The sequence below is a fragment of the Bos indicus x Bos taurus genome, chromosome 2 (assembly GCF_003369695.1).
Source record: "Bos indicus x Bos taurus breed Angus x Brahman F1 hybrid chromosome 2, Bos_hybrid_MaternalHap_v2.0, whole genome shotgun sequence".
Classification (NCBI taxonomy): Eukaryota; Metazoa; Chordata; class Mammalia; order Artiodactyla; family Bovidae; genus Bos; species Bos indicus x Bos taurus.
Window position 1 is genome coordinate 39,615,907 of NC_040077.1, and position 13,317 is coordinate 39,629,223.

General features: G+C 41.4%; 1 protein-coding gene across 2 annotated transcripts in view; it reads right to left on the minus strand.

Moving 5' to 3' along the window:
- Positions 1-13,317, minus strand: part of GPD2 (glycerol-3-phosphate dehydrogenase 2) — a 150,244-nt gene that overhangs the window by 101,518 nt on the left and 35,409 nt on the right. For both annotated transcript variants that reach the window (XM_027560332.1, XM_027560326.1), the window contains exon 2: positions 12,576-12,685. In XM_027560332.1, coding sequence (XP_027416133.1) covers positions 12,576-12,677 — 102 coding nt within the window. In that variant the 5' untranslated portion in view covers positions 12,678-12,685. The remainder of the gene's footprint in view (positions 1-12,575; positions 12,686-13,317) is intronic.

Sequence of the window (13,317 nt, forward strand, 5' to 3'; positions counted from 1 at the left end):
ACATGGGTTTGATCCCTGAGTGGGGAAGATCCCCTGGAGGAAGGCATGACAACCCATTCCAGTATTCTTGCCTGAAGAATCTAATGGACAGAGAAGCCTGGCGGGCTATGGTCAACAGGGTACCAAAGAGTCAGACACAACTGAAGTGACTTAGCACGCGCGCACGCGCACACACACACACATGCAAACTTGATATTGCTCTTCAGTTGCAATAGTGTACTGACGATAAAAGGATCTGGAGAGGGAGCCTGAGAGCAGGAAGGGAAGAACAGCTGCTGCAAGCCCACATACTAGTAAGCCAGGTCCCTTTGGTCTCACCATGACACAGCAGGGCGCATCCTCTGACCAATGACGAAACTGAGTTTTGTTATTCCTTGGGCAAGTAACTGACAGAATCAGAATCCAATCCCAGGTTGGACTCCTAATCATTTGTCTTCATCTCTGCTAAGTTATCTTTCCCTACATGTGTGAGGTACCAAGGGCCCTAGATCACCAGTCTCACTGGCACCAGCAACGCAGGGAGCTGAGGATGGCAGCCGGAGGAAACAGAAGTTCGAGGGAAGTTGCTTTACCCAGGGCCAGCCACACTGGGCAGTGACACCCAAGGATCCACCTAACAGCATTTTTCCTTAAGTGTTTCCCTGACACATACATTTGGAAATGGACACAGAATCAAAACGGACTCACTGTCCCCCATCCCTCTCAGGTGAATCAAACGCTGACCCAATGAGCCAAAGGACCGCCTCCAAGCTTCACAATCCAGATGGCCCTTGGCTGCATTTTAATTATGTGTTCAAAATACTTTGGAGTATAATTTACAATGCACGCTTTCCATTTCTCTGTGAATTATTTCATCAGATATACACATATTTATAACTTTTCTAGTTTATACTCACAAGCATATAATTGGATCTCAGAACTCCTTTGTTGAAAAAAATCACACATTTTGAAATAAAGCAAGTAAAATTATTTTGCCTAACACTGCCTAATATCTTAAAGCATCTATGTTCTTAATTTGCAAACTCTACCAAAAGGAGGCCTACCTAGCATTAACACAATTTAACTGTTAAACTGGAAAATGGGAAGAGGGGAGCTAGTGGACTTTTCCCAAAGCATTTAAAGAAAGTTTCCTCAGTCCCACAATATTCCTAAAAAGTTTCTTAAAGAGGCCTTAAAATGGATAAATAGTTGAAAGTGAAATGCAAAGTCAAATCAAAATGAATGTCAGCGTCGCTCAGTGAGCAACAGCCTAGAAGCTCACCAGCTGTCAACGCTAATCATAGCTCAGTCGTTGACTCACTGTGTGACCTACCACAGTACAGTTCACCTCTCGGATTTTGTATGCCAGCAATAAAATAGCATCGCAAACTCCTCGAAGGCCTGATGTGAGTTGTAACTCAAAGATATCGCCATGGCCCCACTTTGGGAGCTGAGTGTTAAATAAAAACCAAAATTAAAAGGAAGATGATAGGATGCACTTCAGAGAACATTTCCAGCTCTGTCTGCATAATTTCAGTGCTTTAATGAAACATGTCTCTGAGAAACGGTTAACCATATAGAGTGAAGAATAGTTTCAACTGGCCTCCTGGAAAATGTAGTGTACTGAGAATCCTCATCAAACTTCAGATACATCAGACACAGCTCCAATATATTTGGTTGTGTTTTTAAGAGAAAAAGAGTCCTTCCAGGAATCTATGTACAGGATTCTAAACAAGAGAAGAAAACAGATGATACAGTCTTTGACATAAACTCTAAGAATAAAACTCTCACAAAAAGAAAAAGAAAAAAGAAAATCACACAACTCATTTGTCAAACTAGATTAGAAATTAAAGTCAGGACACAGATTTAATGACTGGATGCTTATCAAAACTTTTCTCTTCTTCCTGAGAACACGACTGGACTACACTTCCCACCTTCCTTACAGTTGGCCAGAAACGATCTAGTGAGTCAAAAAGCTATACAACATGGCAAAACCACTAGAATAAAGGGATACAGGTCCCTGAATAACTGCAGGAAACAACTGTCCACCTATCCACTTTGAAGTGTAATGTGAACAAGAAAGAAACTTTCACTGTGATAAGCCATTGAGCTTTGGGAGATGCTTAATATACCAGTTAGCTTAACACACAGATATAAGATACGTTTAGCACTGCAACTCAATATTTACAATGCCCATACATTGTTTGTTCAGAATCATCTGCTGACAGGTTAGGATCCACCATTTATAGAAAAATAACCCATAGAGATGTTGCTGTTGTTTAGTTGCTAAGTTGTGTCTGATTCTTTGCGACCCCATGCGCTGCAGCATGCCAGGCTTCCCTGTACTTCAGCATCTCCTGGAGTTTGCTCAAATTCATGTCCACTGAGTGCATAGAGATAAATCTCTAAAAGAATTAGATAATCAAATGAAAGCCCAAGCAAACCGTGAAAAGTGAAAGTGAAAGTTAGTCCCTCACTTGTGTCCAATTCTTTGCAACCCCATGGACTGCAGCCCGCCAGGTTCCTCTGTCCACGGAACTCTCCAAGCAAGAATACTGGAGTGGGTTGCCATTTCCTTCTCCAGGAGATCTTCCCAACCCAGGGATTGAACCCAGGTCTCCCACATTGCAGGCATACTCTTCACCGTCTGAGCCACCAGGGGAGCCACCAGGGGAGCCACCAGGGAAGCCACCAGCGAACCCACCAGCAAACCCACCAGCAAACCAAGGTGCATGGTTGACATAATGCTGATGCTGATGGCTCTCTAAGCAGGTAGGTGAACCTTGAAGCCTATTCTTCAACTACTAGTCCTTTCTCCTCTTAAATATACAGTCTTCATATGGTGTCTAACACTACCTTCTCCGTTCATAGAGAATTTCTCAGGCAAGAACACTGGATCCAGTTGCCATTTCCTACTCCAGGGGATCTTCCTGACCCCAGGGATCGAACTTGCGTCCCTTGTGTCTCCTGCACTGGCAGGGGGATTCTTTACCACTGCACCACCTGGGAAGTCCATCCAACACTACAGCTCCACCTAAACATTAAAATCAACAAAAATTAAGGCTGTTTAAGGACAGTTGCTGTTACAGCACTCTGTAAGATTTTTTAAAAAAAGAAAGGCTGTTCATGAACCTATAAAGAATGCCTCTGGAGATGGAGGACTATTCACTCAGAACAAACAAGTCTGGTAGCCAAAATTGCCTCTGGTAAGCATAAAGCCAATGAATCATGTGATAATTGCAGCTGTATCAGTGCTCAGGAAGATTTAGACTGATTTCAAATCCACATACTTTTTAGCTTAGGAGACAGAAGTATGTTTACAACTGAGGTTAAATTCTTAAAGATATTAAGCACATGCAAAAAATAGTTATATTCAACCAAAGATACTATTGAAAAGTGACACTTAAGTAGAATCTTTGCAACTGACATTTTCTCAATTGACATCATGTCTTAGATGGTATGCTTATGATTTGAAGTATAATTTTTAAAAATTAGAGCACTTTCAGTTTTATAGAAAAATTGAGGGGACATTCCAGAGATTTCCTACATACGTCCTGCCCTCACATAGGCAGAGCTATGATCAATATCAATCACCAGAATGGCACAATTTTTACCAAAGATAAACCTGCACTGATACAGCATAATCACCCAAAGTTAACAGTTTACTTAAGGGTTCACTCTTGGAGTTAAACATTCTATGGTTTTGGATAATATATTATGACATGTATTCATCATTGCTCTAAAAATCCTCTGTGATCAGCCTATTCACCTCCCTGCATACATCCATGGCAATCACTGATCTTTTTACTATCTCCACAGTTTCCCCTTTTCTGGAATGTCATATAGTTGGAGTCATACAGTATGCAGCCCTTTCAGATTGGCTTCTTTCACTGAATAATATGCATTAAGGTCCCTCCATGTCTCTTCATGGCTTAATAGCTCATTTCTTTTTTAGTGCTGAATAATGGAGAGTTGGACTGTGAAGAAGGCTGAGCGCCGAGGAATTCATGCTTTTGAATTGTGGTGTTGCAGAAGACTCTTGAGAGTCCCTTGGACTGCAAGGAGATCCAACCAGTCCATTCTGAAGGAGATCAGCCCTGGGATTTCTTTGGAAGGTATAATGATAAAGCTGAAACTCCAATACTTTGGCCACCTCATGCGAAGAGTTGACTCATTGGAAGAGACTCTGATGCTGGGAGGGATTGGGGGCAGGAGGAGAAGGGGACGACAGAGGATGAGTTGGCTGGATGGCATCACTGACTCGATGGACGTGAGTCTGAGTGAATTCCGGGAGTTGGTATTGGACAGGGAGGCCTGGCGTGCTGCGATTCATGGGGTCGCAAAGAGTCAGACAGGATTGAGCGACTGAACTGAACTGAACTGAATGTTTCACTGTCTGGATGGACCACGGCTCATTTATTCATTCACCTACTGTTGGCCATTTTAACTGTGTCTAAGTTTTGGCAATTAAGAATCTGTGCACATGTTTTTCTGTGGACATAAGCTTTCAGCTTCTTTAGGTAAATATCATGAGTGTGACTGCTGGATCATATGGTGAGAATATGTTTACTTTTGTAAGAATTCATCGAACTGTGGTGTTACAAAGTGGCTGTGTCATTTTGCATTCCTACCAACAATAAATGAGAATTCTTTTTGCTCCACATCCTTACTAGTATTTGGTGTGCTTATGATTTTGACTGTGCTTATAATTTTGATTTCTTCTTGATTGATATTCATCTTAACTTCAACTTTCTCTAACCTCTACCAGTTTCTCTGGCCAGCAGTGAATATAAGCAGCATTATGCCAATCAAAAACTCAGCTATTTAAATAAACCTGGTGTTGTATCTTTCTTATTATTTCTAACAAGGCTAGGTCTGTCTATTTCAAAGCTTTTATGTCCTATATGGGAGAAAAGAAAGAAGTATAATGAACACTAAAGACCTGCTAACATGTTAGGTCCTGTGAAGACTGGCTTGTATATTTTTGAGTTGGTTAGTGCTTGGCATGGGAGTAAAGAGACATTATCCTTATCTTATAAAGAAACTAGAGTTCTGGAAACTTTCATATCCTGTACATAATAACACACTCATCAAAACTCAACCATACTTGTATAAAGACACATTCAGCGAATTAAGTATCTTTTCATTTGGGGAATCTATTAAGATAAAACCCAAAGTAGATCTTACTTCAGAGAAGGCAATGGCACCCCACTCCAGTACTCTTGCTTGTAAAATCCCATGGACGGAGGAGCCTGGTGGGCTGCAGTCCATGGGGTCGCTAAGGGTCGGACACGACTGAGTGACTTCACTTTCACTTTTCACTTTCATGCATTGGAGAAAGAAATGGCAACCCACTCTAGTGTTCTTGCCTGGAGAATCCCAGGGATGGGAAAGCCTGGTGGGCTGCCGTCCATGGGGTCACACAGAGTCAGACGCAACTGAAGTGACTTAGCATACATACATGCACACACTACATCATTAGCTTTGGGAAAATATAAGTCCAATTGCATTCCCTTCTAGCTAAATTCTGATTTATTCCAAAAAATCTGATTCTCCCCCTACCAAAAAAAACAGAGCTTTAAAAATTTTTCACTATAGAATAACAAATAGTGTTGTATTTTATATTCATCAATTTATCAAAAGTATATTTGTGTAATTTTTTAGGAACACATCACCATATAAATCAAGTCTGCCGTAACTGACATAAGCTTACATACAAAAAAAAAAAAACAAAAACAAATGATGAGAACGTCACGGAATTTATTACTTATAACAGAAAGAGAGTTTAAGCCAATAATTGGGGTTGTCTACCTTGATATTGGCTCATATTCAGATCAGGAATCAAGGAAGAGAGAAAACAGAAGAGTGTTTGTGTGACTGTTTTCACCCATTCTACAAGCTCAGATCAAGGTCATGCCATTTGCTACTAAACCTCAAAGTCTTAACATGGTGTCCCTGAACCCAAGGGTCTCCAGTGATAAGAGCAACTTTCCTGCTAACTACAACCACACTTCAAATCACCTGGGAACAGCTAAAACTTTTGACAAGTTTACTGTATTCCAGGAACTCTCCCATGCTTTAATGGTCTTCCACAGTCCTATGAGGAAAGTACCACTGTTTTCCCCCATCTTGTAGATGGTGAGGGTTGGGGGGGATGGTGGTGGTTGGCCCAGAGAATTTAAGAAAATTGCCCATCGTCACTCAGTTCTTCAGGAGCAGAGCTGGCAGTCAGACTCAGACAGCCTGCAAAGACATTCCCAAGATTGTGTTCCTGTCCTTTCTGTTGCTGATGAACAGAACATCAATGAGAATCTCTCATTTCCTGGATTCTAATAATATCACTCCTTACACTGAAAAGAAACTCCCTGCCTATGCATAGTGCAAAAAAAAAAGTTCACATCCGGGCTTTGAGAAAGCTGTCTGTGGTTCTCAGGCTTCACCTCAGAGCTGGCTCAGGAAGCCCACACACCTCCAGAACGGGTAATGGAAGGAACACCCGAGCGTGGCCTACGTGAGAGGGCCACCCTCAGACCTAAATAGATCTTTGTTACATCAGCCACACTGCTGGGGCTAAAAAGAAGCCCACACTGTCACACCAGTTTCCAGCCAGGCCCTAGAAGGTATAAAAGAAATGTGGAGTTTAAATTTTTTTTAAGTTTCCAGAAAAAGACCCTCACTCTCTACTGCAAAGACAAAAGTCCAAGACAGCCCTCTGTGAAAACTCTGCATTCCTACCCTAGTTTTGCCCCCATTCTTCCCATTGCCCGAGGGAACCCTCCTGCAGCCCTGACTATAAGGCTCCCCATACTGCTCCTTAAGCTACCTCTTAGTTACCACCTCTTAATGCTCAAAATTCTCCAAGCCAGGCTTCAGCAATATGTGAACCATGAACTTCCTGATGTTCAAGCTGGTTTTAGAAAAGGCAGAGGAACCAGAGATCAAATTGCCAACATCCGCTGGATCATAGAAAAAGCAAGAGAGTTCCAGAAAAACATCTATTTCTGCTTTATTGACTATGCCAAAGCCTTTGACTGTGTGGATCACAATAAACTGTGGGAAATTCTGCAAGAGATGGGGATACCAGACCACCTGACCTGCCTCTTGAGAAATCTGTATGCAGGTCAGGAAGCAACAGTTAGAACTGGCCATGGAACAACAGACTGGTTCCAAATAGGAAAAGGAGTATGTCAAGGCTGTATATTGTCACCCTGTTTATTTAACTTATATGCAGAGTACATCATGAGAAACACTGGACTGGAAGAAACACAAGCTGGAATCAAGATTGCCGGGAGAAATATCAATAACCTCAGATATGCAGATGACACCACCCTTATGGCAGAAAGTGAAGAGGAACTCAAAAGCTTCTTGATGAAAGTGAAGTGGAGAGTGAAAAAGTTGGCTTAAAGCTCAACATTCAGAAAACGAAGATCATGGCATCCGGTCCCACCACTTCATGGGAAATAGATGGGGAAACAGTGGAAACAGTGGCTGACTTTATTTTTCTGGGCTCCAAAATCACTGCAGGTGGTGACTGCAGCCATGAAATTAAAAGACGCTTACTCCTTGGAAGGAAAGTTATGACCAACCTAGATAGCATATTCAAAAGCAGAGACATTACTTTGCCAACAAAGGTCTGTCTAGTCAAGGCTATGGTTTTTCCAGTGGTCATGTATGGATGTGAGAGTTGGACTGCGAAGAAGGCTGAGTGCCGAAGAATTGATGCTTTTGAACTGTGGTGTTGGAGAAGACTCTTGAGAGTCCCTTGGACTGCAAGGAGATCCAACCAGTCCATTCTGAAGGAGATCAGCCCTGGGATTTCTTTGGAAGGAATGATGCTAAAGCTGAAACTCCAGTACTTTGGCCACCTCATGTGAAGAGTTGACTCACTGGAAAAGACTCTGATGCTAGGAGGGATTGGGGGCAGGAGGAGAAGGGGACGACAGAGGATGAGATGGCTAGATGGCATCACTGACTCGATGGACGTGAGTCTGAGTGAACTCTGGAGTTGGTGATGGACAGGGAGGCCTGGCATGCTGCGATTCATGGGGTCGCAAAGAGTCGGACACGACTGAGCAACTGACCTGATCTGAAGCTCATAACTTAAACTCCATTCTCCCTCCAGCTTGAAATTAGAAAAGGAAGCTGTCCCATGAAGTGACACTTAGCTTTCACTAGACAGCAAGGAAACCCTAGAAGAGCAAACTGTCCTGAGAAGAAGACTGGATGTCTTCCAGGTCCCTTCCAATTAAAGTTTATTATTAAACAGACCTATACTAAACTCCCTCAGTCATGTCCAACTCTTTGCAGCACCATGAACTGAAGCCCCCCAGGCTCCTCTGTCCATGTAATTCTCCAGGTGAGAATACTGGAGTGGGTAGCCATTCCCTTCGCCAGGGGACCTTCCCTCCAGGGACTGAATCTGGGTCTCCTGGATTGCAGGCAGATTCTTTACCTTCTGAGCCACCAGGAAAGTCCCCTATACTAAACAACAAATGATAAATACCTTGCTCTGGAAAATCTGCACACCAGTGCAGGGGTGTTTGCTTGCTACATACTGGTGGGATTTAAGACAGTGCTGGGATGTTTATATCCCAATACTCAGCCTCCTGCTCCTTGGTATATGGCTAGTCTGGGGACAGAGAAACATCAAGAAGTTTTGTGGAAACTTGGTAACCTACATATGGGTGAGGAAATGAGAGGGGAAATGGAATGACTAAGCCTCTCTGCTACTGCTAAGTCGCTTCAGTCGTGTCCGACCCTGTGCGACCCCATAGACGGCAGCCCACCAGGTTCCCCTGTCCCTGGGATCCTCCAGGCAAGAACACTGGAGTGGGTTGCCATTTCCTTCTCCAATGCATGAAAGCGAAAAGTGAAAGTGAAGTTGCTCCGTCGTGTCCACTCTTAGCGACCCCATGGACTGCAGTCCACCAGGCTTCTCCGTCCATGGGATTTTCCAGGCAAGAGTACTGGAGTGGGTTGCTATTTTCTTCTCTAAAACCTAAGACCACTCAAAAAAATCCTACAGACTTCCCTGGTGGTACAGTGAACAGGAATCTGCCTGCCAATGCAGAGGACATGGGTTCAATCGCTGGTCCGGGAAGATACCAAGTGCCAAGGAGCAACTGAGTCCACATGCCACAACCTCTGAAGCCCGTGTACCCTAGAGGCCATGCTCTGAAACAAAAGAAGCCCCTGCTCAGGGCAACTAGAGAAAAGCTCCTGTGCAGCAGCGATTACCCAGTGCAAACAAAAAATAAATAAATCACGGCTCTAACAGCCAATATTTAAAAAAAGAAGAAGAAGAAGAAAATCCTAATGCATCTCTGGAAGCAGCCTGGAGTATAGATGCCATTTGTGGCCACAAACCTCCTTCCCTGCAGGTGGACATAGTCAAAAGAGGCCAACATTCCATTCATCTTCTCTTCCCCCATCAGCTTTCTCACTGGAATTGAAGATTTAGTTTGCCAGCTCCAAAATATAATAACAACAACAACCACAGCTCTCTGCCTAGGCCATGATCTCCACCTTTTCCAAATGTGACCTTATTTATCTCAAAAGAAGAAAAAATTTCTCTTGACTTGAGTCAACAGTGGAGACTATTCACTCCTGAAAAACATAAGTGTTAATAATATGCTTGCATGAAGAAAAGTCACACCACAAAGTAGGGTGGAACAAAAAAATCCTTACTATCACCTATAACCTCCATCCTGCCCCTGAAAATGCCAGTCTTCACAAATATCTGTATTTCCTCACCTACTGCAGCTTTTATTCAAGCAACTGAGTAAAAGGGAAGTGAATCACATTTTAGTGAATTTCACTGTGTTTTCCATTTAATTAATCAAAAAAAAAAGGTATATGTAATAGTTCTCCTTCTATTCTTTTCCTTGCAAATAGAAGCTAATTTCAAAGAATTTTGTGAGCTGACCTGGCACCAAAACACTTACAAAAGTATCCACCACCAAAGGTGCTGAAACAATTGACCACCTTTTAGAATCAGCCCGTTTGTATTTAGAATACAACCTCTGTCTGTATTTTAGGGAGGAAGTTTTGTACCAGGAATATCAAATAAGCACCAGCTTGGGGCCAGTGGAAGCAGTGCTTCAAGTGCAGGATTGCCAGCAAAATGTGCCTGAACTTAAAAGTCAACCGACTGCTTTCTCAAACATCAGTACCTTGGGCTTTCAACACTAACTTATCATTAAAGGAGGACGGTTTATTGGTTGGCATCATCTCATAAAAACTGGGGGGAAAAAACATAAGAAACACAAGCCAATACTTTTAAGCATTGCTCTCTAGAAAAATAAGAGCACACCTAGTCACATTTAAGGCCACAGCTTCTATAAAATGTAACCAAATAAGGGGCATCAAGGGACAGCTTTTTCTTGACTATTGAAGTCAGGAAAATTTCCTCCCCTAGAATGGCTCTGATTGGCAGATTCTCTCTGAAAGAGGACAGCTAAGGCCTGTGGTCATTTTATGTCAAAGGCTCAACTGAGCTGGTCCTCCCTCCACACATACCCCTTTCTCTTTTTCTGCCAATCCCTATGGCTAGATCCAAACCTGCTACCAAAAACATGCTCATGGCAGTGGCTTTAAGGGACAGGAATCAACACAGAAGACACATGCACTTGGGCGGGCGTCTCCTGCAACTCATTGACAGAATATGCCTATGGTGATTTTTCTCAAAAGAACTTGTCAGATTAAAATTATAAATGACTCAAAACTGCTGGTATCTGTTTCAACTGGCTATTAGGGTGGTCAGGATGTCTAACTTAGGAAGGAGAAAATGACAAAATATGCAGGAATCAACAGACCCTTGCTTGACTTGATGTTCTTGACTAAAATTAACTCCTAACTTGATGGACTGGAGGCAGTATCAACTGCTTATTCTATTGAGAAATAAAAGAGAAATCAAACAACAACAAAACATATTTCCGAAACAGTATTCCCTGGGTACAAAGTTAAGTTATAAATTCTGAAATAGAACATGCTTACTATGGTTAACAGACAGGAACCATGTACAAATTTAGCAACAACTCATCATATTAGATATCTGGACCTTTGGCACTGGCATTTTCCTGTATCGTTTCAGAGTGTACTGGTAAAGATGGCAGACGAAATCTAATCTGTTAAAGTCCATGCCCCAAACAGAACTGCACTTCTAAAATAGCCTCAGCAGAAACAACATCATCTTTTCACACTTATTTTTAAGGAACCAAGGAAACATTTTAAAAGAAATAGTATATCAAGTGTGTTCAGGAGTGAGAATGAGCTTCAATAGAAAGTCAGTAATACCTGCAACATGTATACTTAGGGAAACCTTAAGAGCAATACACTCACAGGGAACTCTGTGCAGTGCTATGTGCCAGCCTGGATGGGAGCAGGCTTCAAGGGAGAATGGACACATGTACGTGTATGGCTGAGTCCTTTCCCTGTTCACCTGAAACTATCACAACATTGTTAATCAGCTATGCCCCCATATAAAATAAAAAGTTCAAAGGAAAAAACAAGAGTAATGTGCTCACAGTTAAGAATGGAAAGAAACACCACAACCTATATCCAATACTGTCCATCTTTTGGATCCAGCACTAAAACTTAGCTTCCTTTTTTTGTTGTTTTAAATATACAAGCCAGCAAGTTGATTCTTCCTAAGATGTGTTTTTTACATGGCAGTTCCCATTCAGGACATGAGACTCCAAGCAGTGTGACTGGCTCTACTACCCTGGAGCACACAGGAACAGAAACAAGAACAAGACAACCCAGGCAGGGCTGAAAGGTTCTCACAAAAATGTAGGATATGAGTAGTTCATAGCCCAACTGCAAATAGTTTCCCAAATTGCTTCACCTTCGTCTTTGAATCTGGGATGAACCAACCAGCTGGTATCACAAAAAGTCCTAATGATGTTGGGAAGAGGGGACAGGAGATTAATACTAATTACTGAGTTAGTATTTCAATCCTGAAAAGAACAAAACCAAAAGTTATTTCCTGGCATCAACTTGAACTATGGGAAAGCATAGTTGTAGTGCAAAGGGGAAAAAAAAGAAAAGAAACCAACACTCTGAATTATTTGGAAACTTCATGCCAATTCTATTTTCATAGCTTTCTCCCACTAAAAATTTTACCCAGTATAAATAATAATGCTACATAAGTAACTAAACCTTTCAGAAATAAACCCAAAATTTTGAGTTGGGTCTTTTGTGTAGGCTCTTTCTTTTCCCATTTCCTTTCTCAGCTGTCTGCCTGCTAATAAGACAAACTCTTGGCAAGAACATAGAAGGTATCCAGACATTTGGATGAATTAGACAAAGAAAGTCTAAGTGAATAAACCATGGCACTCGGAAATAAAGCAGTCTTTTAAAACCAAAGAGCCAAAACAGAGGCTAAGTAATATAATGCTTTCTGATAAAGAAATTTACTTTTTAAAAAATGAGATACACATAGTTCTCAATGATCATTAAGGCAATATTCTAAATTAGTGTTTTTCAGATCAAGCTGAGATAGTAATTTCTAAACAATACCATTACACTCATTTCATATACAGTACTTTAACAGACTTAAGTTTCATATTATAATCAATACATGGATAATTACTTACTTGCTTCCTTTTGTAATGAGCAAAATGAGAGAGGCCTAGAACAGTGGCAAGAGCACCTCCTCCAACAAGAATAGTCCCTTTCACCGCCTTTTGAAATGCCATTTCTTAGCCTAAAAGGCAAAAAAAAAGGAAACAAGAAAGTTGAGATTTTTATCACATAATAATCTAATAATAAAAATAAACTGTATAGATTATGAAATTATGTTAAACTAGAAACAAAAACAAACCATAAGGAATTTATTAACATACCAATTTGTACACCACAATTCAAAACCAACACACAAAAAAACCCTAGGAAACTGACAACATAAAAGTTACTGTCCAACAGGAATTACAAAAAGGAAAATTCAGAGACAACTGAGGATATTTAAATAGTATAAAGTCAAGAGAGCTGTGAAAAGAAATGTCATTGTGTGTCTGACAAAATTGCAAGCTGTACTTGCGAATTTGTTCAACCACTAATCCCCTCCACAAAAAAGAACTAGTCGAAGTCTTCTGTCATTCAACATCACAATGAACCTGATGCCTGCTCCGCATTCTTTGGCAAGTGTTTAATTCCACCCTGGTACAACTCTCTTCCTGAGTTTTCCCCTTCCCAATAAACTTCTCACTAAAACTGAAAGCCAACACACTTACATTTCTAGCCCTGGAAGAGTCTATCTGTAAAGATTAAAAAGTAAAGGAAAACCATGCTTTGACCCTTCTACAAAATGACAGATCCAACAGTGCTGTAATTTCTTTC